Source organism: Daldinia vernicosa, assembly GCF_022497035.1.
Source record: "Daldinia vernicosa strain CBS 139.73 unplaced genomic scaffold F5Y00scaffold_1, whole genome shotgun sequence".
Lineage (NCBI taxonomy): Eukaryota > Fungi > Ascomycota > Sordariomycetes > Xylariales > Hypoxylaceae > Daldinia > Daldinia vernicosa.
Window position 1 is genome coordinate 1,116,401 of NW_025953917.1, and position 22,114 is coordinate 1,138,514.

At 47.9% G+C, this 22,114-nt stretch overlaps 5 protein-coding genes across 5 annotated transcripts; 2 read left to right on the forward strand and 3 right to left on the reverse strand.

The window, feature by feature from the left end:
* Nucleotides 1-294: 294 nt before the first annotated feature.
* F5Y00DRAFT_222977 (ACT domain-containing protein) lies at nucleotides 295-2,284 on the reverse strand. The gene is made up of 2 exons (XM_048005811.1): nucleotides 2,123-2,284; nucleotides 295-2,047 (listed from the first exon to the last, which is right to left on the reverse strand). The coding sequence occupies exons 1-2, from the start codon at nucleotides 2,162-2,164 to the stop codon at nucleotides 905-907; spliced, it is 1,185 nt and encodes a 394-aa protein (XP_047870320.1). The 5' UTR covers nucleotides 2,165-2,284; the 3' UTR covers nucleotides 295-904.
* Nucleotides 2,285-5,525: 3,241 nt separating this feature from the next.
* F5Y00DRAFT_250369 (methyltransferase domain-containing protein) lies at nucleotides 5,526-8,590 on the reverse strand (the record flags this gene model as incomplete). Its single annotated transcript, XM_048009723.1, has 3 exons — nucleotides 5,526-7,308; nucleotides 7,953-8,112; nucleotides 8,356-8,590. The coding sequence occupies 3 exons, from the start codon at nucleotides 8,588-8,590 to the stop codon at nucleotides 5,526-5,528; spliced, it is 2,178 nt and encodes a 725-aa protein (XP_047870321.1).
* Nucleotides 8,591-8,686: 96 nt separating this feature from the next.
* F5Y00DRAFT_222986 (GLE1-domain-containing protein) lies at nucleotides 8,687-11,156 on the reverse strand. Its single transcript, XM_048005812.1, has 4 exons — nucleotides 10,920-11,156; nucleotides 10,706-10,871; nucleotides 9,725-10,647; nucleotides 8,687-9,675 (listed from the first exon to the last, which is right to left on the reverse strand). Exons 3-4 carry the CDS (start codon nucleotides 10,571-10,573, stop codon nucleotides 8,899-8,901), a joined length of 1,626 nt encoding a protein of 541 aa, XP_047870322.1. The 5' UTR covers nucleotides 10,574-10,647; nucleotides 10,706-10,871; nucleotides 10,920-11,156; the 3' UTR covers nucleotides 8,687-8,898.
* A 2,048-nt stretch (nucleotides 11,157-13,204) lies between these two features.
* Nucleotides 13,205-18,377, forward strand: F5Y00DRAFT_222995 (RNB-domain-containing protein). Its single transcript, XM_048005813.1, has 4 exons — nucleotides 13,205-13,877; nucleotides 14,000-16,533; nucleotides 16,590-17,950; nucleotides 18,000-18,377. The coding sequence occupies exons 1-4, from the start codon at nucleotides 13,748-13,750 to the stop codon at nucleotides 18,037-18,039; spliced, it is 4,065 nt and encodes a 1,354-aa protein (XP_047870323.1). The 5' UTR covers nucleotides 13,205-13,747; the 3' UTR covers nucleotides 18,040-18,377.
* A 1,886-nt stretch (nucleotides 18,378-20,263) lies between these two features.
* On the forward strand, nucleotides 20,264-21,692 carry F5Y00DRAFT_6238 (ferritin-like domain-containing protein). The gene is made up of 2 exons (XM_048013910.1): nucleotides 20,264-20,584; nucleotides 20,644-21,692. The coding sequence occupies exons 1-2, from the start codon at nucleotides 20,412-20,414 to the stop codon at nucleotides 21,437-21,439; spliced, it is 969 nt and encodes a 322-aa protein (XP_047870324.1). The 5' UTR covers nucleotides 20,264-20,411; the 3' UTR covers nucleotides 21,440-21,692.
* Nucleotides 21,693-22,114: the final 422 nt, after the last annotated feature.

Here is a 22,114-nt window from a genome sequence, read left to right on the forward strand (position 1 = left end):
CAGATTTATACATTACATAATGATTACCTACGTAGTTGATTATCTAAAGTAGTTACTTAGTAATGTATGTATGTATAAGTTATGTATATGCCTATGACATAATTGACAAGTCCTACATATGTATTAGTGCATGTATATACCTTGGTATGCAGGGTCTCTCACTTACACTAGATACTCAGATACATCTAGGTAGCTTTTATGTAAAAAGTCAAATACCTGTAGGTACTAATGTAGGCTGTGACACGTTTTAGCATGACAGTCTTTTAAGTAAGAACTATGTAGCTATTATTATTGCAGTTTTTACGTATGTAAATCCGTCTGTTACTTTCAAACGGACAACTTTTGCTTCATTTAAACTACCAGGTACCTACTAAGGCACCGTAGGTATTAAAGACATCTCGGTAGGTTATGTACTACATAATGTAAGACTAGCACCAGGAGAATGTCTCAATATTCCCAACCACAACAAATACATACATAAACCCTCCCTTTTTGCTTCTTTTCATAACCAATTAGACCAGCCGCCTGTGCCGTAATTCCAGGTAACCGGAAGCAGATAATTACTCACTTTTTTGTATTCCCCTCTCTTCTCGGCACGATTCGATTAACTCGTATGCTCTCCCCGTTAGTCACAAGATATAAAAATAAAATAAGAGAAAGAAAGAAAACCGCCAAACACCGATTGGAATGCTGCAACGATGGAGGGGCGAGCTGATTTTGAAATCGAAAACTGCTGATGATGATGAAGACCCGAGATGCTGCCCATGCAAACCGCTCTGTCCAATGCGCCGTATTGTTTTTGCGTGAGGAAACTATTATGTCGTCTCGTCGTGATTCCGTATTATGCTTGCCAATATCCTACACAGCACCGCCATTTTCCCCTTTTCATTCAATTATACTTCTCCTAGTCCTTAGAGAGGAGAGGCTTTAAAACCTCGAGAGCCCTCATAGCCTGTTTGCTCGATAGAATAACGGCGCCGGCTTGCGCGGTAGAAAGATACGAGAGCTCGCTGCTGACGCCTGTTTCTTCCATCCCCATCTCCGAGATGAGTTTTCCGGCAACCCCTGAAACGATGCCCGTGGCCTCCAGAGGGAGGTTCACGAGATCGAGAAAGATAGGGACTAGATCGCCTTCGGTATCGCCGACTATGGAGTCCCCAAAAACACCCAGGTATTCCTTATCAAGTAGTAAAGACGGAGGGTCTTCCTGAGCTAAAGTAATGGATAGGAACCTAGGTTGCTTGGCTAGAACCGATATTAAACTTGTGTATAATTTCGTATCGACGTTATCGAGCCAGCTCCTCCTGTGCCCGTTCCCGCTCAGATGCCTACTCAAAGCGGGACGGCGGCTGTAATCGACTAACCGAGACAGATCCCTGCCGGAACATTGTACCAAGCTGAGGTAAGGGCTGATATACGGGACGACGTTTCTCTTTTTCAACAACTCAAACGTGCGCACTTGTAATTCTGCCACGGTGGATGGCGGCGGCGTCGATGGCGGTTCGCTACCTTGACTTCTTCCGCGAACGTGAGACATTGCGCTGGGCGATACATAGGCCGACTCGTCCTGATCAAACTCGAAGTTTCGGGCCAGAAGTACCTGCACGACCGTTTGCCGATCTTTGCAAGGAACCAGGATAAAGTCGGAATAATAAGTAGTTATGAAAAATATAGGCACACCGGCTAGCGCAAGGGGTGAGGTCAAGTCCATCACTCGACTCCCGGCGTCCATGCCGGCACTTATTACCGAGAGAATTAGATAGGTATCCTTGGAAATCGTAACTGTCCCTGTCTTGGAAATATTTGGCGGTAGACGCTTAATCACCGGCTCGAACACGTTCTTAGCCCAACTACTATGACACACCACCGAACATTCAACGGGCGTAATGCTTATATTAAGGAAACCATGCTTATTATCGATGCTGAGACCTTCGGCCTCGTTGGTGAGAGAATCATCATCACCTTGAGGAAGAAGAACCTGCAATATTGGCTGAAGAAAGTTCGGGTATAGATGCAAGGGGATATGTATTAGGCGAAATGTCCCGTCCTAGAGTTGCACGAGTTAGCATCACTCACGAGACATCAGCGACTTGTTATTTGTCGCATGCATCGTAGGATATACCAAAATATGGGCTGTCACCGGTGCTTGGCTGGTGTTACACATGGGGGAATTGTTTGTAACTTGACCTTGCGACGATTGTAAATAGCAATGATTATCATCTACCGGCGCATTGCGGCGAGAAACCCGATCTTATGTATGTATAAATCTAAGATAAGAACTAAGGGGAGAAGCTTACGAGAAATGATATCTGAGCATTCATAATGACGATGTCGTATTGGTGACGCCGTAGATGGCGACCAATGGCCAGTGCTTTCGACCCCGAAGATCGGGGGTCAAAGGACCCCTAAAATGCACGGGCAGAGCAGAACCTATCACGGAGATCCGGCTCGAATTGTGTTGTGATTGGTGGGAATTGGTGGAATTGAAACCCTCTTGGACTTTTTATTTCGAATTCTCGGCTAGGTTCCCAACAAAAGATCCTTAACGATACGATACGATGATACGATAATAATAGATAATAATAGAGAACATCAAAAGTCGTAGGTAATAGGTAAAAAGAGGAGGGGAAATAAAAGCCGAAAAGAAACAATGCCAACAGATAGACTTCGACCCTAGGTAGGAGCCAAGATAAAGAAAGAAAACAATTGGCCGGTTTCGAGAGATAGGAACAGCGATAGGGCTGTCAATCGGAGGTACTATGGAGACTAGACCTGATGTCGTAAGGGGACTAGCTCTACATACAAGGTTGTCCGTTTTGTCGTTTGTGTTGATAGAATAAAAAAAGAAGGTCTCGTGAGTGCCTCTTTAACGCTTCGAGTTCGATGGGTAACTTGGATAGCCTGACATGACACCACTTGACAGTAGCTTGATAGTAGGATTCCACAAGGATCGACGCCCGTCGCGGTCTCTAGGACCGGGACTGATAGGAAGCGCGGTTCGGTGCCGCTGTGGATACTCGTTTTATCGCCCGCGGATGCAAGTTGACGCAGCTACAAACAGTGGACAGCGGACAGTGGACAGTGGACAGGAGCGGATCTCTATAGGTATGTAAGGGGGGAGGGATCGAAACGGAACCTTCAACGACTAGGAACATCGACCAAGATGTTGTTTATCATATCACAACAGACCGAGTTCGACCGGTAAGGTGAATGAATGGCGAGGGGGCACAGAACCTTATGTATTTTTCAGGGTGGTGTAATCTACTTACATAGCACATATGCTTCTTACATATACTTACATATATTTACATAGCTTCGTCGATCTGGCTTGAGGTTCCTGGACACAAACATGTAATAACATATGTATGCGCGTTAGTACCTATGCACGCCGTCTGCCTCAAAAAGGCAAGCCGCTAAAATGAAAAAAAAAGGCGTGCAGAAAGGGGCCGAGCAACATATGCAGCCACTCTTCGACATAACACTATCATCTACATACGTACGGCGCCATCCTACATCAGCTCCTAGAGCGCGTGGTCGACGTCCGGGAGGAGCTAAGTGGATTTGGGAGAATCTTGCAGGACGACTCTATATAAACGGGTGCAACTTTGCAACGCTGTCTAGCGTGGGGGGAGGGAGCGCTTGGAGCTTGGGGCTTGGGTCTTGAATTACCGGGAGATGTACCCTGCTAGGATTGCCTGCAAGGAGTCGTTACTCTTCTGCATGATGATGTCTCCCGAGAGGGGCGACCTACGCTTCTCATTCACTGGCTATACCTAGGTAAGTCCTGAGGGAGTGAAGCAATATACTATGTACTGCAGACACGTTAGATGTGGCCCTGTGCTGTACCACAACAAAGTATTATCGACCTGGTAGGTAGAAGACGATGTGCTATGCAGGTGAGTGCATTATCTGGAGTGCGACTCTAGGAAGTAGGAAGTAGGAAGGAGAATAGATAGTGAGTCGTAGGATATATGTAATATGTAATAACCTAGCTGTACGGACTTTGGCGAAAGGACCATCATCCATCGGTACCTGGAGTCGGGGAGATTTACTCGCCAATGCATAGTGTATGTTGTTGATGCAGCTGTCCGGCCTATGAGCGAGAGGCTGGGGATAAAGGTACCCTTGAAAGTTAAGGACCCCTTTGCTGCCCCGCATTTTCCTATCTCGAGCTGCCCGCCGAAGAGTCTCGTCAACAACCCTGTCACCAATAGGTAACTAGTGTATTGTATCCACTGCTGCACGTAACATGGTAACGCCATTTGTCTAAGGTTGGCGTAACGAAACGGCGGGTGCAGGTATAATATCCATATAGCTTGTCTCACTGGTTTACTTGAATCACGGCTAACTTGCGTGATATGATGTCGAATATTCGACTGAAGATGCCGCTCTCTCAGTCTCTTTGACAGCAATACTGAAAAAGACTAAATACCTAGGTTAATTCAATTAGCACGTTTCCTCTTCCCGCCTCAGAATTGGGCTAGCTCGATCCGATTCTAGGGTTCTCAATCAGAGCCGAGTGTAACCACGTCTTAAGCACAATCTCTCGACCCATCATATTCGTCCATGTCAACCCCACGAAATCTCCTTCATCCCACTATGTATATCCACTCGCGTTCCTACCGCCATCGTGCCATACATGATCAATCGTAAAATACCGTGCTAACGATGGCACCAGTCAATCGTCAGAGCCATGATCGAATTGCTTTCGGGTCACGGGGATTTCCCGCGAGTCTGTGACAGGTAAGGCGAATAGGAACTAGCTAGGTGGCCTGACAGGATCTAAGATAGATGAATTTAGACATAACTGTCGTCATGAATGATGAAACTAGACCGCATTGAACCCCGTACGGCCCATAGCTTGGACGCCACCAACTAGCTTAGCTAGAGAATTTCCCGTATCGGGCAGCCATCAAGCTTCTTGACGGAAAAAACTACCATTTCTAACCGACGATGATGGAGAGCTTGGAGATGGAAGCACTCGGTAGAACTAATTGCGTTGAGAATAGTCTGCAGGCACGCGTGGGGAGTGCGTAGCATTAGGCCGTCATCGAAAGACAGGGGTTTCCAAATACCTAGTAAGCTTGTGTTTGGGTCGCTATTCAGAACCTCATAGTCGGGCCATTTAGACTTCTCCTGCGAAGCACGGTGAGAAATCCGATTAAGATTCCTCGGCACGATGCGCTCATCCGAGATGCCTTGCATCGAGACAAACTTCCTCTTTCTAGGACTGGCTTGACCGATCGATGCAATCTGTAGATAGGCAACTTTACCGCGGCCCACCGATGCAGGTTCATGCATGACATAGTTTTGATTTCTGTCCAATTATCGTTCCGGTTTGCATGGTTACCGCGAGAGGCGACCTCCAAGCTACCAAGAAAACATGCCCTGGCGGGGCTAGCTATAGACAACTGGTCTAGTTGACGCGGAATCTGCAAGAGCCCGGATTGTGACGACAGTTAAGTGCGATCTGATTGTATCTGATTGTTACTATTTGTGTTGCCGCGGCTCGGTGAAGACCGAAGTCAAGAACCTAGTTGACGTGAGCTTGGGCCTTTAACACCAACTACAACCAGGTTCCGAGGGCTTTCACGGTAGTCAAATACCGTTTCTACCCAGCAGTCTTGTACTAAGTCGGAATGTTGCCGTAGAAATAGCCACCTGTCGGTCACTATTAGGGACTCGGTGACATTAGCGCTAAATGCCATCAGACTCCAGACGGCACTGAGTTCTCGCTTGCGCGGCCTGTATGATACTTCGTATCTCGCGATCTCTTCGTCCGTGATGTCAATCATCTTCTCCCTAATTATGTCACAGTACTCGTGATACTCAGAATTAGTAGTCAGCTTACTGATCGCTCCTCTTACGTATGCCCCGAAGCTTTTGTAGCATGACTTTCGGAGAGAACCGATGATGACCGGGTTGGTGCTCGTGTTAAACGGACTCTGTTCACTATCCGTGGGGTCATCGCTATGACGAATCTTAGCGATGACACCCTTGTCGAGAAAAATCTTCTGTAGGACAGCACGGTAGAAATGTCTAGTGAAAAAAGCATCGCTCTCAGCTTCAGTCCAGTTCTGCGGTGCCTGACAAGCCATCATCCGGGCCGTGATATTAAGACGGACTCCTACATCTTTGTAATTGCAAAAACGATCGCTCATTGGGAATCCTTGAGGGTCACGTCTCTCGGATTCTCTGACCACACGACCGTTGAGGGCTTGAAGACTTGGTCGCATATATGAGAGCTTATATGTGGGCGGGCCCAGCTTCTCCGTCATGAGATTGTAACAGCATCCAACAATAGCAATGGCTTGGACTCGGGAATTGAGTATTAAAGAGCGTATGCCGTGATGAGATAGGTTTCCACAAGAATGAATAGAAATTGCCATCAAGTTAGGGTCGCCTTGTCCTTTCTCGCCGGCAAGAGGTTCCTGTTCGAGTTGGTTGATAACATCTGTCAAATCTCCCGACTCGAGCCTCCCTTCGATGTAACGTATGAAGCCTTTACCCTCCTTGAGCGTATAGATGGCCTCCAACTCACTTGGAGGTCTGAAATCAGGTACGTAATCGGCCGAGAATTTTATAGGGTTAGCGGCCCTTTTCAAGGCTCTTTCGTCAAGCTGATTCTCGGGGACCATACTATCCAGCTTCTGCATCCAAAGCTTCTTGTTTCGTATGACCTTCTGCTTTTCAGAAACACCTGCATGCATATCAAGCCTTTTAGCACCAATGATGTTGTGCTCCCTACCCTCCACAGCTACAATTTGTTTGTTATAAGGTGAGGTTGCTAATGCCCTCCCTAGATAATTCTGACCGCTGCCGAAATCAACAAAATGAGTAATCTCCTTACGGTATTCAGCAGCAATCCCCTTAGAAAGCCTATCCACATAATTTGCGAAGTGGCTCACTTCGTGGATTTTCTTCGGTTTCATTCCCGCCGATACCATGCGTGTCAACTTCGGGAGCTTCTCTTCCTTTGGAGAGAACTCGCGCGCCAATGACAACCGCCTTATATCTTTGATATACTTAATCAAGCTCTCTGGTGGTCGAGAGTCTATAACACCGTCCAGGTCGTCCCTCATTAAGAGATCCAGGAACTTCATGGGTTCACATTGTAGGATATATGATTGCCAATCTGATGGTATCACCGTCTGAAAGAGCCCCGGTTCGTTGGTGAAGAAGTCCAAAATGTGTACGCCTCCACATAAAATTTGGAAGAAGTCTGATGCAGTCGCAAACTCCAAGAGTTGTTCAACATAGTCTTCGGTGCTTTCCCAGCAATCTGGGTACGGCAAGGGCTTAGTAGGCCTCATATTCATATATCTGTCGTATTCATAAGCGAAATTGGGCGTAACAAGAAAGTGAAGGACTAAATAATATAAAATCCGGATAGCGCGAGTCTCTATTGTTAGTGATTTATAATTTAGGTAGGTATTTTATTTATCTATTTGATAAAAGTTTAGGTTAAGGTACATTAATGTGAAGAATTTCCGATGGTTGCACTAGCAGTTGTCCGACACCGCTTGACACCGCCTGACACCTGCCAAACCTTCCTGTCAGCCTGTCAGTCTAAAAAGACAACACCACGTCATTTGGTCCCATGTAGCTGCGCCTCGTCGCTGCTCTCCTTACACCAACCTAACAAAATTCAACAATATACATACCTTTTGAGCTTCAAATGTCAAATTTCTTATAACACAAGACCCTCCGCCACAGATGTAGATGTAACCAATAGATGCAGCGGCATATAATAGAGCCCCCAGGATGATGTCCTCAACAAACGAGGAGGATCCCTTCCTCCAAGTCCAACAGTGCGTAAACTCCCATTCCAATTCCCTCTTTTCGTCCCTCTTTTTCGAGCGAGTATAGGTTAGGTACATAACTAACGCGATCGTCTATATAGGGATGTCCTCTCGCAAATGCAGACAGTTCGCCCGCTTTTCGCCTCGTACCTGCGCATACGCAGCCTAACGAACAGTTCGACTTCACCCGAGCTCGCATCCGCGCGATCAGACCTCGAACAAGCTCTCGCGACGTTGGCTGAGGATCTCACGGACCTGGTCGAGTCTGTACAGGCGGCTGAGTCGGACCCGGAACGATATGGACTATCCGCTCACGAGGTGACGAGGCGCAAGCGCCTCGTGCAGGAAGTGGGGGGCGAGGTAGAGGATATGCGCGAGGAATTAAGCAAAACCGCGGCGACAGCGTCGGACCCCAAGACGCCATCTGCCGCAGCGCGCGCAGCTAGGGGAGCGGCCAATGGGGATCTACCGCCGCCGAGCGCGTTTGCTATCGACGACGGAGGAGAGGGGGGTGAGGATAACTATGCAGAATTCGAGCACCGCCAACAATTACAGATGATGCGCGACCAGGACGAGCAGCTGGATGGCGTTTTTGTTACAGTAGGGAATCTAAGAAGACAGGCCGACGACATGGGCCGGGAGCTTGAGGAACAGGTTGAGATGCTCGAGACGGTGGATACCCTGGCGGATCGTGTCGGCAGCCGTCTGCAGACGGGCATGCAGAAGCTAGGGTACGTCATGCGGAAAAACGAGGATCGGTATAGCAGCTGTTGTATCGCGGTCCTCATTATGGTTTTGATTATACTACTAGTACTACTATTAGTGTTATAGGCGTTTGGCACGGGCACAGGCGAGGTTCACTATAATTTTGTTTGAGGACCAGTCGTTCAATGTTAGTAATAGAGTGAATATCCTGACCATCTCCGCTGGGTATATTCGAAGACTCTAGAAGAGGCAGTATCTATACGAGCTGTTTCTAGACGCCTTCTTATGCTAATTGAGGTGTTTACTCCTTAAACGCCGTAGGGAAAAAACCCCGATTTACCGCTTTCTACACCAACACCGAGCCATCCCTTTTGAGTACTATACAGGCAGCTCATAATTCCAAACCTATATCCCGCTTCAAAATCTGTGCCAGAACCTGCAATCCTGAAACTCCAGGTGACTTGTCTACGGCTTTTCCGGGGAATTCCACCAACGCTTTCCTCAATGCAGCTATCGCTGCGTTTCCGTAGAAATGAATGAACTTCTCCTCACTGGTCTCGATCATAGCTCTAAGAACAACGCATTGTGTGTTCGTGATTTCGGCTGGTGGAGTGTTCACTATCCGTGCCATGCTTGCCCAGTACTTCGACGGGGGCCATGGGTTGGTGTTCTTCGAACTTGAGAAGTTCCTCAGCGCAATCGCAGCGTATCCTGCTCCGAGACCCTTCATTCGGTCACTATGCTGTTGCTCGGGTGCCCATCCAGTCTCTGTCTTCTTCCAGCCTAGGCGAAGACGACCGTTTTCCGTCTTCTCACTGCCATGATATCCAAAGAGAACAGGGCAGACCACGCGTAGTTTCGCCATTAGGATATCGATCAAAGTCTTCCCCCTCCATAAGTAGAGATCCTTGGAGAAAATCATGGCAACAATAACGCCGATAGGATCAGCAGTTTTAGGTTGCGCTCCACATTCGTTGATGAACTGGTTGATAACAGCTTTGGAGAAGTGATTTAGAAGGTAGATAAATAGAGAGGGAAGCTGTGGCTCGTTGTGTAATGCGCCTTCGACTGGTTCTCTTCTGTCCGTGATGTAATCGGACGGGTCGACCAGCTCGCTTGGTACGGTTCCCCGGAGCGATTCATCCAGCAATGCTTGAATAGCCGCTATCTAGTATCCAATTAGTTTAAACTTTACCAAAGAACAAAGAAGAACAAACCTGTTTCTTATTGCCTCCCTTTTCGCCTACCAGTTGACCCATATTCTTTCTTAGTTCTCGCCGCATATCTCCCATCCGCTTTTTCAAGGGCGGAGATAACTTGGATTGTTGCAACAAGGATGCCCGTAGTTTTTTGAGATTCTTATGAATTTCGACGTATCGATCTATGTCAATGGCGACAGGGGGTTTTGCAGGAGCTGCAGCTGACAAACCATTGGGTTGTAAAATTGCTTTTGTCGGCTGTGTAAATGGTGAAGGGCCGCTCAATGATTGACCTTGAGGTATAGTTTTGGGTTGACCAAACGGGTGTGATGAATTTGGCTGTATTGTGCCATTGGCAAACCCGCTTGGCGCGTTGGTCGAGGTAGGCTGTTGAACACCGAATGTGGGCGGCTTTGAGCTGGATAATGCTCCTGAATTCGCTGTTACTGCGACAGTGCTGATTTGGGCCGGTGCAGCAGCGGACCCATTTGTGTGGGCAACAGGTGTTGGCGGTTCTGGTGGCAGCTTAGGGACTGTTTTGGCCTTCAAAGCTCTTAGGCGCTCCTCTTCAGCCCTCAGCCGTTCCTCAGCTCGGATTCGCTCTTCCTCTAACTTTTGTTGCTCCAGTATCCATTTTTGCTGCTCTAACAGCCTTTTTTGTTCCTCTTGCAGCTCGTGGTCGTGGTAAACTCTGATAGCCGCCTCGCGAACGCGATCGTGCTCGGCTTGAGCTCGTGCGAGAGCATCCTGATGGCTAATTGCCGTGTTACGATTTTCACTGAGGATGCACGATATACTGGACATTTGAGGACGGTCAGGGGTGGACCATTGCTGTGATGTACGGGCAGCGGGAGAAGAACCAGCCATTGCATTTACCGAGCCGTACTACAGCATTGCGGATCTTGCGAAGGTGATCGTGGCGCGCGACAGCAGTTGAAGTACTGTTAAAGATTAGTAAACCAATTAAAAAAAGGATGGTGAACAGGTGAGATTAAGTACCTAAGAAAGTCAAAATATGAGGCGTCAGCTTCAATTGTATAGGGATATGTAAAGGAACGATCAGGTATTTATGTTGCTTGATTCTGAAGAATAAGAACGAGGTCGAGGATCGCAGGGATCAATGATGGGAACGGTGAATTATTGTATGAAGACCAATTCGAGTTATCGATAGGAAGGTTAGGAAAAAGACTGAGGTACGCGCTGATCTGCTTACTTAATAAGGTTACTCAGGTAGGTACCTACAATGGAAGGCACTGAACCCGGTCGTGGCTGACCTATGTAATGAACCACATGTGCATTATGGCGGCGTGGCCATGCAGTTTCTGTGTATTGTACATGTTGTACATACACAGGTACATGTAGCTAAGATACCTTAGGTAAGCCACGTAGGTAGGTAGGTAGATAGTAAAAAGTCGCTCTCAGGCTTCTTATCAACTCGTCAACTACCTATCCAAAGAGTAAGCAATATGCCTTTTTAGGACATACATCTAATACTCCTCTAATAGGAAAATATCCCTTCGATACTATTACCTATATTCGAAGTACATATCAGAAAGGCCTAAAGTTGCAAGGGCTCACGTGGCATATTTGCTATTTTTCTTTTTGACACACCGTGTATTCCAGCGGGTTTTACGGCAACTGGAACAGGTTGCGAGAACATCTATATGTATAATAGTGACGATGGTGACGATGGTGATGATGATAAAGGAACGAGATCCACTATCGGATTTCTTTGGGTATCGTCAAACATCATAGCAGTTTGCAACGCTGCTTGCCATTAAGCGTTTCGATTTTCTCTTCGATCAAGCTGTATCGTGTACCTGTGTAAGAAACTTTTGTTATGTAGAGGAGAACGAGGGGAACTAAGGACCTCTTGTGGAGTTCTAGTATCATCCCTTCGTCAGACTTGTGCTGGTGCAAGTTCGAAGTTGATTTAGTATACTAATAGGTCGAGTTAAGTGGCTCTTATAAGTGGGTAGATGGGCTACTCAGGTAGTACCGCTTGGCAGCTTGGGTATTATCTGGATGACAATATGCATCCAATATGCATCCAATTTATTAGGGTTCACTCGAGATCAGGGTTTCCCTGGCTTAAAGTCTCATTAAGCATTAGATTTAACTCCCAACAAGATAAAATATATATACGTACACTGATATCTCAGCTCATCGTTAAACTTACCTAACACATCAATAAATATGTATGCGGGCGCATATTATACCTAAACTACCTCATTTAAATACCTGACTAGGTACATACCTAGTTTACCTACCTTTATGCGAAGCTTCCCGAGACCCCTCTATAAACCCTAGCTCTTTTTGCCCCGGCTTACTAGGTAGGTACCTCTAATAGGTGCTGTATATTAGTATATTTGTATATTTAGTCCAAGTGTCAACCCATCCGAGACCAACAGAGCACATCATGTACTTGATGACGATGGTCTACTAATCTCATGGTAATTCTTTACCCAATTTGTAGTTGAAGGAAGGCTCTGAGCCAAGATACTGCCACTTCCAATACTAGGTACTATCTTTATACCTGCATTGTAATTCGTATCGAGTAATCCTGCCTTCCCTTCTAATTTCATCCCATTTATCTTCTTGCCAGATAACCTCGCAGCATGTACTGCCAAAGTCCCCAATTGAAGGTAACTTCAAGTTACATGTAGGTACGCGTCCTTTGCGTCCTTTCATGAAGTTTAAAACCAAGTACCTCTGTACTTAGTTGCGTACACCATGTTCCCATACCTAATGCATACCTATAGTATTCGTGCTTTATATTCCCATTAGTTTTCATTGAGGTATGTTTCCAATAGCTTTTACTTAGTATGCAAATCAAGTATACATTAGGTAGTTAAAGAGTCTTCAAACAACGAAAGGACAAGTGTAAGGTTACCTGTTATCTATTCTAATCCGAGCTCAGGCTGGGGCCACCTAGACTGCTTTGTATGTACCTATTGGTGTTAGGTACTTATCTAGGTAGCTACCTATGTACCTAGACTTGTACCTACACTAGGGCAACCTAGCACACTGGTTCTGTCCATAGTACGGAAGTCCCCATCAAAAGTTTTGTCCATACGTGCCACCTGACAGCTTTTGATGCAGCTGTCTGGAACCTGACACCATGCGGCAGCCAAGATTAGAAATGTATACAAAATTTTAGCTTTTATAACATATCCAATTTTAGCTTCAATGTGCTAATGAAAAGATTAAAATTGGATCTATTATAAGTAAAAAAGCTTCTTTATACGCGTATATAACTTTTATTGTTTGAGGAGAAGGTTTTGAGTCATTATATATAAGCGAAAGTAGTGTACTATGGATAGTACAAGCGCTCGATGACGTACAGCTGTTGCCAAGCCCTGTCAAAGCTAGTCAAAAGCTAATAAGGGCTGGCCTATGGACAAAACTTTTGATGGGGACTTCCGTACAATACAAACTCTAGACTTACAGCAGGGGCAAGCCTACCTTGTTACTTCGTTAGTATCAGTACGGAATACATTTACATTCGTACCTCTTACCACATTACGAAACCTTTAACCAATCAAACGTTCCCCAGCCCAGCTAAAAGCCTGGCCCGCCAAGACCTACTGCCCCATTTTGCCCGTCTTCGCTTTAGTCCTGACCTCACATCCTCTTCCCCGTATCCCAGGTGGCCATTGGAGAGTGATCTTCCCTAAAACTCCAAAGCTTCCCAACTTCCATCTCCATCACCATCTCTCGTCTTGTCTCTCTCCCGTATCTTTGCACCGCTTCATTACCCTCTCTCAACACATCTTCACATTCCTTCTCTACGGGATTCTGACGCACACAGCATCACTGCAACCTTGTTCAATCCTCTCATTTACCCTCCTTTTGTTAGTCGCAAAAGTCCACGCAATCACCACTGAAGAACGTATCCGCTATCAACTTTTGTCAACTGCCAAGCAGCTTAAGCTCTAAACAGTACTGGCCCTCGCCTCAATCATCATCTAAACATCTCAGCTAGCTTAGCAGCATTGTTCGCACTCGACGTGCAACTTCGCACTTCCTAGGTAGCCCGACATGGAGCAGCAACAGCCCGCTCCCCAGGCCGGGGGCGTCCCCGGACCTACTGGCCGTCGCCTTCATATCGCCCATCGCAGGAGTCCTTCTGAGCTTACCCCTCTGATGAGCATGTTCACAAGTCCCGGGAGTAAGTTCGCACCCCTTGCCTTTAGAAGTCCATTGCTTCCGTTCCGTATCCCATCCTCGTACTATAGCTTGCTCTGTTGTTCTTGGTCCTTCTTGATACTAACTACGTTGCTTTATTTCTAGTGGAGCAACTCGCTATTCAGCAGCAGATCGAGTTGTTGCAGCAGCAGCAGCAACAGATACAAGCCACACAGCAACAATACATAAATATGGGAATGATGCCACCGGGCCAGTTGGGCCACGGTGGTTCTTTCAACCCTTTGCAGCCACCTATGGCTAATATGTCGCCACAGACGGCTTTTCAGTTCCCCAACCAGCTTCCACAGCAGCAGAATGTTCCCATGGGTCCACCAAGTCAACCCATGTCGCACCGTCGTAACCAATCGGCCCTCCCCAACATGGGAATCGGACCCCCTCCGGCTCCTTCTGCCGGAGCTTCTGGGTCCACTTTTGGGCAATTTGATAACTCGTCTGGTCAGCAGAATCGGGAGAACGCACCTCGTGGAGGGCGAGGTGGCGGCTCCGGTCACCAGCGAAGGCATTCTTTAGCCCTGGCTGATGCCAAAAAGGCAGCTGAGATTGCTCAGCAGAAACGAACGACCTCTGGCTTTCAGTTCCCAGCTGCGGGACCCCCCGAAGGCTCCCCTGCCGAGGAAACTAGGTCCGTTACCGCGGATACCCCCATAGCACAGGGTTCATCTACTCGCGGCGGACGCGGCGGACACGGACGAAGCCAAAGCATGGCTGTCAATAGCCGGGGAGGTGGTCGCGGTGGGGGTGCTCTGCACGTTCCTAACGACACCGGTGATTTTGGCCGCCGTGGTAGTGCCTCGAGCGGCCATGCACGAACTTCTTCGCGCAATTTTGAGGGCAATTGGCGTAACCAGCAAGGTCAAAACCAGGGTCAGGATCAGGCTGGTCAGGGCCAACAGGGGTTTCAGCCTGGCCATCGCCCTCGTGGTTCTGTGAGCCAGCAATCTATTTCCAACATCGGGGCTTTCCAATATCCTGGCCAACCTCAACTTATGCAAATGCCCGGTCAGATGCAAATGATGCAGATGTACCCTGGCCAGCAACTTAACCCTATGCAGATTAACCAGCTCCAAGCCCTTCAAGCTGCGCAGATGAATGGACAGCAATTTGTTGGTCTCCAGGGAAGCCAACATGCACCACAACTGGGCGGTCAACAATCCCAACAACAGCAACAACAGAGGAAGACCCTCTTCACCCCATATCTCCCTCAAGCTACTTTGCCGGCGTTGCTTGGTGATGGACAACTCGTCTCCGGTATTCTCCGAGTGAACAAGAAGAATCGCAGTGACGCTTATGTCTCTACTTCGGACGGTCTTTTAGATGCAGATATCTTTATCTGTGGTAGCAAAGACCGCAATCGAGCCCTAGAAGGCGATCTTGTCGCAGTTGAACTCCTTGACGTAGACGAGGTATGGTCGCAGAAACGAGAAAAGGAGGAGAAGAAGAAGAGAAAGGATATCACCGACACAAGGTCTGGCTCGACAAACGGTAACGCTCAGTCAAATTCTGCCAACTCAGATGAGGCTGCCAACGGCGAAGGAGGGATTCGCCGACGTGGCAGTCTTCGGCAGAGGCCTACACAGAAAAAGAACGATGACGTAGAAGTGGAGGGGCAAAGTCTTCTTCTCGTCGAGGAAGAGGAAATCAACGACGAATCGAAACCACTTTATGCTGGACACATTGTAGCTGTTATCGAGCGTGTTGCAGGTCAAATGTTTTCAGGCACGCTTGGTTTGCTGCGTCCCAGCAGCCAAGCGACCAAGGAGAAGCAAGAGGCTGAACGAGCCGCCAGAGACGGCGGTCGATCGCACGACAATCGCCAGCAAGACAAACCTAAGATTGTCTGGTTTAAGCCTACTGATAAGCGTGTCCCTCTAATTGCCATCCCTACCGAACAGGCACCACGAGACTTTGTAGAGAAGCATCAGGAATACGCTGATCGCATATTTGTTGCTTGTATTAAACGTTGGCCTATTACTTCTCTACATCCTTTCGGTACGCTCGTTGAGCAGCTTGGTAAGATGGGTGATCTCAAAGTGGAGACTGATGCTCTCCTACGCGACAATAACTTCTCATCCGATGAATTCTCGGAAGCTGTCTTGCGAAGTGTTGGCCTCCAAGATTGGACCATTGCTAAGGAAGATGAGGCTTCTATTGGGGCTCGACGGGATTTCCGCGACGAAAAGACTTTCACCCTTGACCTTGCCGGCACTGGGGAACTTGGCAGTGCTGTCCACGTCAAAGCTGAATCAGATGGAAAGATCGAGATTGGTATCCATATACCTGACGTCACTCATTTTGTCAAGCCTAACTCTCTCGTCGATCGTGAAGCTAAGAAGCGCGGTACTGCCGTTCATCTTGTGAACCGAACCTGTGCCCTTCTTCCCCCTAGGATCGCTGCGGAGCTTTGCACCCTTACTCCGGGTGAGGATAGGCTTACTGTCAGTGTTGTCTTCCGCGTTAACCCTCACACCGGCGTGGTTGCGGAGGGTGACACTTGGATTGGCAAGAGTATTATTAAGAGTGGTGCTACATTGGCTCTAAAGGAACTAGATGACGCCCTCGCGAATCAGCCTGGCTTCGTACATGATGTCGTCCAAGTCAAGGATGCCCAAATTCTTAACGTAAGTTTTTTTCTATTTTCCCCAAATCTGTGAGAGCTCTCTAATCTTTTCCCTAGGCCGTTGCACAGAAATTCCGCGAGTCGCGCTTGGGATCTGAGGGAGAGCCTATGGCTCCTCTTCGACTCCTTCACCAACTTGACGATGAAGATATACCTATTCAACATAACATTTTCGACTCTACGCCGGGTACTGAGCTGGTCGAAGAGCTTTTGCACAAGGTCAATGCGGCCGTCGCTCAAAAGCTTGCTCAAGGTCTCCCTGAGAAGGCTTTACTTCGGCGCCAATCCCCGCCCAATGCCCGACGCCTACAGACATTTGTTGAACGCATGCGGGCGCTTGGATACGATATTGATACTACTAGCAGCGGTACCTTGCAGAATAGCCTCTTCAAGGTCGATGACTCCGATATCCGCAAGGGTATGGAAACACTATTACTCAAAACCATGCATCATGCCAAGTACTTTATCACTGGCAAGGTTAACAAACAGCTTTGGCCTCATTATGCTCTGAATCTACCTCTCTATACTCACTTTACCGCACCTACGAGGCGCTATGCCGACATCATCGTTCACCGTCAGCTTGAGGCCGTCCTCTCAGAAGGCAAGATTGAATATAATGACGATATTGAAAACCTTGTTAAGACGATTGAATCTTGTAACACCAAGAAGGAATCGGCACAAAATGCCCAGGAGCAAAGCATTCACATCGAGTCATGCAGAATCATGGATAAGAAACGCCAGGAGGTCAACGGCGATCTTATTAGCGAGGGAATCGTGATCTGCGTTTACGAATCTGCTTTTGATGTTCTAATCCCCGAATGGGGCTTCGAGAAGCGTGTGCACTGTGACCAGCTGCCGCTTAAGAAAGCCGAGTTCAGGAAGGAGAAGAGAATTCTAGAGCTCTACTGGGAGAAGGGCGTTCCAAGCTCAGCATACGTGCCTGAAGATGAACGGCCCAAGGCGGGTGCATCGCAGCGCATCTCGAATGCGATGGCGGCTGCTAGGCAGGCAGAAGAGGCCGAGAGGGCCAAGAAGGAACGAGAGGAAGCTGCACGGAAGCAGACGGAGACAGGCACGGTGCCTGCGGATGCTGCCGAAGCTCTATTCAACGATGAAGACGAGGACGACAACGCCTCTGATGTTACCGAGGCTATGGCGGGTGCTTCATTAGCCCCGCGTCCGACTCAGAGTGTTCCAGGCTCACCGACCCGGTCCGCCTCGAATCCTGGTGTCCTTCACCGAACCAGGTCCGACTCAAAGGTGCCCATGGCAGAAGCCGTAGAATCTCGCTTGACCAACAAGGAGAAGTATCTCAAGCTATTTGCATTGAGAGAAGAAGGTGGCGAGTACATCCAAGACGTGACAGAGATGACCAGAGTGCCTGTGATCCTTAAGACGGATCTCAGCAAGAGCCCACCGTATGTGAACCTAATCTTTTCTACGAAGTAAATAAACTAACCAACGCAGGTGCTTGACGATACGTTCGCTTAACCCGTATGCTCTATGAGTCTTCCTCACAACGATGTGTTTTGCTTGACGTGGACGGTTGGACGAAGCAACGGACTTTAGGAGCATTGGAGCGATTGGTATGTTGCTTGAGTGATGTAGAGTGAAGTAGCCAAGAAGAAAATAGGGTAGATTGTAAGGTGGCGACCGCGACCGAAACCCGAGAAGTGCAGCTCTTACTGTGTTAATAAAAGTGTTTCATGAAGAGGCAGATAGAACTAGGAAACTGCCACAGTCAACAGAAATATACGAGATCGTACTATGAATAAAATCGCTATCAAGAAGATCTAACCCTTCCCAATATCTGATTATATACGATGTATTATTAGGTAGGTGAGTAACACAATTACTATGTATATATTTGACATGACCCACGACAATAAATTCACATCCTTAGGTCCTATTCAAGTATCCATATAGCTAGAATCGGGCTTACAAGAAGTTTTGTAGCGGCTACTTGGGATAAATATTTGTACCTAATGTAGGTAGTTTTCAGAGCTGCGGTGGGCCTTTGCTTCTACCGGCACGACGCATGGAATATTTCAGGCAGTCAGACAGATCCGGTAAGATGGATCTCCGGATGTGCAACGTGCTACAGCTGCCGCTGTTTTATGTACCTTTCCGAGATATGAACCCCTGGTCCTTCAAGCTTGATCGACGTCAACTGCCTCGAGAGCTCGCACATATCATGTAGCGGTCCGTCTCGCTCCCCTCTCTTTTCACGTGCTAGTGTATATTCTCTATTGGGGGTTCGGAACCAGACTTGGCTGAGATATGGAATGTATTAAGAGGTTAGAGTACCGAGATCTCGTCATTTATGGGGGTTAGCACGGATGCAGAGGCGCCCCGTGTAAATGTGATGGCCCGAAAGATGGCCCTTGGTAAAGTTTGTTCGTGTTCTTGTCTTCTTTCTGGTCCGTTCGCTGAGCCGTAGTGTGCGTAGCTGAGGTTAAGTCAAGATTAGCGGCGTCGAGGAACGCTTGGTACGACATTTGCCATTCCTGTCATTTCAATCTGGCATCCACCAATGAGAATCCTAGTCGGCGGTCTACCAGGTCCTTGGGATACCTTTATTCTTCGGTGCTTGACATGTCTGTTCTGGGGGTTTACTTCTTTCTTTTTCTCCCGTTCTTTACGATTTACGATAGACATTCAATACCTCTTAATAACTACCTAACCTACCTAACAATTCTACTAAATGGCTATAGGTAGACTATCAAAATCGCTATGAAATGTATGACCGACAACATCTTAACACGATCTGTAATCAGTAGCATCTCAAAGCAGATCCGACATCCGCTGCCAAGCCGTATCATAACATTGCGCCGGTGCGTTATGAAGCTTAACTTATTATATCAGTCAGTCCTGAGTTTACTCGGGATCGTGGTAGCGGACAAATCAATCGGAATAGCTGAGTCCCCAGTTTCAGGGTTCGGCTGGATGGCTATCCGCTCTTTAAAACGACATCTGAAGCAGATTGGACTGTAAAAACCCCGTGCCCAGCGGCATCTCCTTTCCCCAAGTAGTTAGAAGAACCCCTGGTCCTCACCCCGACAACTTCTTGGCAACGACCCTCCGGACCGGGGCCTAATAAGCTATTTCATCTCAACTTTAAGGTTACTTTAAAGCTATGAACTTGATCGTCAAACCCGGTTCTAATTGGTCCGTCGCAAGCATATCTTATTTATCCACGTTTCGTTTCTTCCTCCTGTCTGCTATCTAAGGCTACTATCAACTTCCCGTTGTCTATCGAGCCCTGTCTTTGATTGATCCCGAGCTAGAGCTATGGAATCTAGATTGCCCGGGAGCGCTGGAGCTACCCCTTGATTCTCGGAGTCGGAAGCTCGTGGGAGGATGGGCAACATACTAGTACATACCTACCTAAGTTGTACACTAATACCGAATGAAGATACCGTTTCCTATTGTCAAGGAGCCTCAAGGGGGGCCCCGATGCTTAGCATCGCCCTGCCTACTGCCGCCGGCCTACCCACGTTCCGTGACCCGCAACGTCTATCACCTCCTAAAGTTACCAGTTGGCGACTGGTTTTAATGAGGCCCCCATTTCCCATTTTCTGACCTGCTTCTTCTCCGTTCCCTTCTCATCCCGTACATTTTCGTGTCCAACTCCGAACTCAAAGCGCCGGTCTGCTTCCCACGGGATCACTCTCCTTTTCGATACCTTGTAATTCTTGTAATACCCAGGTGGGATTCTTTGTATAACAGCTAGGCTGGTCTTGCTTTCGATAATTTTTATTATTTGCTTCGACGCTCTTTTATTTACGACTCTTACGACGCCGTCGCTATCAGCCCGATTCACTTGAAAACGAAACGAAGACGAATTTAAACGGACGTATTCGATATTAATCAGACAAGATGCCTTCCTTCAAGAAGACTATGGGTGTTATGGCGGGATTGGCTGCTGTTGCTTGTGCTCTACCGGCCCAACCGAAGTTGACCATAAAGCAAAGCGAAATCTATAGCCTCGCTAAACGACAAAATGCGGCTGCTGCTGCCCTTGGCCTAGCAGATGTCGATATCTTGCAATTGTAAGCCACACTCTTACTGTCTACCCATATAAAGGCATAGGTCGCTAACTAGTACACAGTGCCCTGACCCTGGAGTGGCTTGAGACTACTTTTTACCAGCAGGGTTTTGCCAAGTTCAGCGACGACCAGTTTGTCGCCCTGGGCTTGAGCGCTACACAGCTAAGCGATCTTAAGAGCATTGGTGCTAGCGAAGCGTCCCATGTCGGTCTGCTGCAAAGTTCTATTGCACAGGCTGGTGTCCAACCTGTCCAGCCCTGCGAGTACAACTTTGGCTTTACTGATGCCGCGGGTATGGTTGCTACTGCATCCATCCTCGAGAGTGTTGGTATTTCTGCCTACCTTGGTGCTGCGCCCCTTGTGTCGGATACCAAGATCCTCAGCACTGCTGCGTCTATCCTTACTATCGAGGCTAGGCACCAGTCTTTTGTTCGCATCGCTTCAGGAGTCGCTGCCTCCCCTTCTCCTTTTGACACTCCCCTGGGACCCAAAGCCGTCTTCTCCTTGGCTGCCCCATTCATCAAGTCATGCCCTGCCGGCTCAAACTTGGTCCTAACCGCCTTCCCTACTCTAACAATGACCACTCCTGCTCCGGAAGCCGGTATCATGGCCCTCGCACAGGGAACCATGCTGAACTTCCAAAGCGACGCCGCATCCGGAGCCAAATTCTGCGGTTTCACCAACTCCGCTGCTCCAGGTGGTACTGCCTTCGCCGCTTTCGACCCTGCTCAGGGTTGTGCTCTCCCGCCCAACCTAGCTGGCACTGTCTATGTCACTCTCACCAGCGCTGCCGCCGCCGACGGTGTTATAACTGACGACATCACACTCGCTGGACCGATGGTCATGAACCTCAGCTAAACGTGTCGATACGGGGGGTTTGTAAATAGGAAGTTCCATCTAATATTGCATCAGTATGTGGTGCAAGACTTAATGCTCTTTTAGTGAGGGCCTGAAAGGGTCGGGGAAAAGAAAACAGGCACAGCGGGACAAACGGGCGGGGGGTGTCGGTAGCTCGCACAGTACCGTACCACCAGCTTAGACAATATATCTCGTTTGCGTCATTGTCGGCATGCAGCCCGCGCCCCGTTTGTATGTAGTATTCATGTCACGACAGGCATTCAAGACCCCAGGTCTTGCTTGTACATATACCACTTACCTATCATCCTCATCATCACCATCAGGGACCAGGCGTCCGAAGGGGGAGTAGCCTAAGACAGGCTAGGAGGTTTTCTTTTCTACGTCATTTTCTTCAACTATATTTTTTATTTGTAATAGGGCATGTGGCAACGAGAGCCTTGATTCAAGAAGGAATCAAGGTGCTAGAAGGTGGCGATACCCAATGGCGCGGACTTAGAAGGTCGGCTTTACTTTTCTCGAAGAATCTGAGTAAAGCTATAAATAAGAAGACGTAAAATTATGTTATAGTTATTCTCGTGTGTAAGCTGGTTGTAATTGCCGATTAAAGGCAGTTTTTCTGTCGGTGTTGACGATATAGTGTACAGGATCGTACTGCGGTTGTAATTTGACAACCCA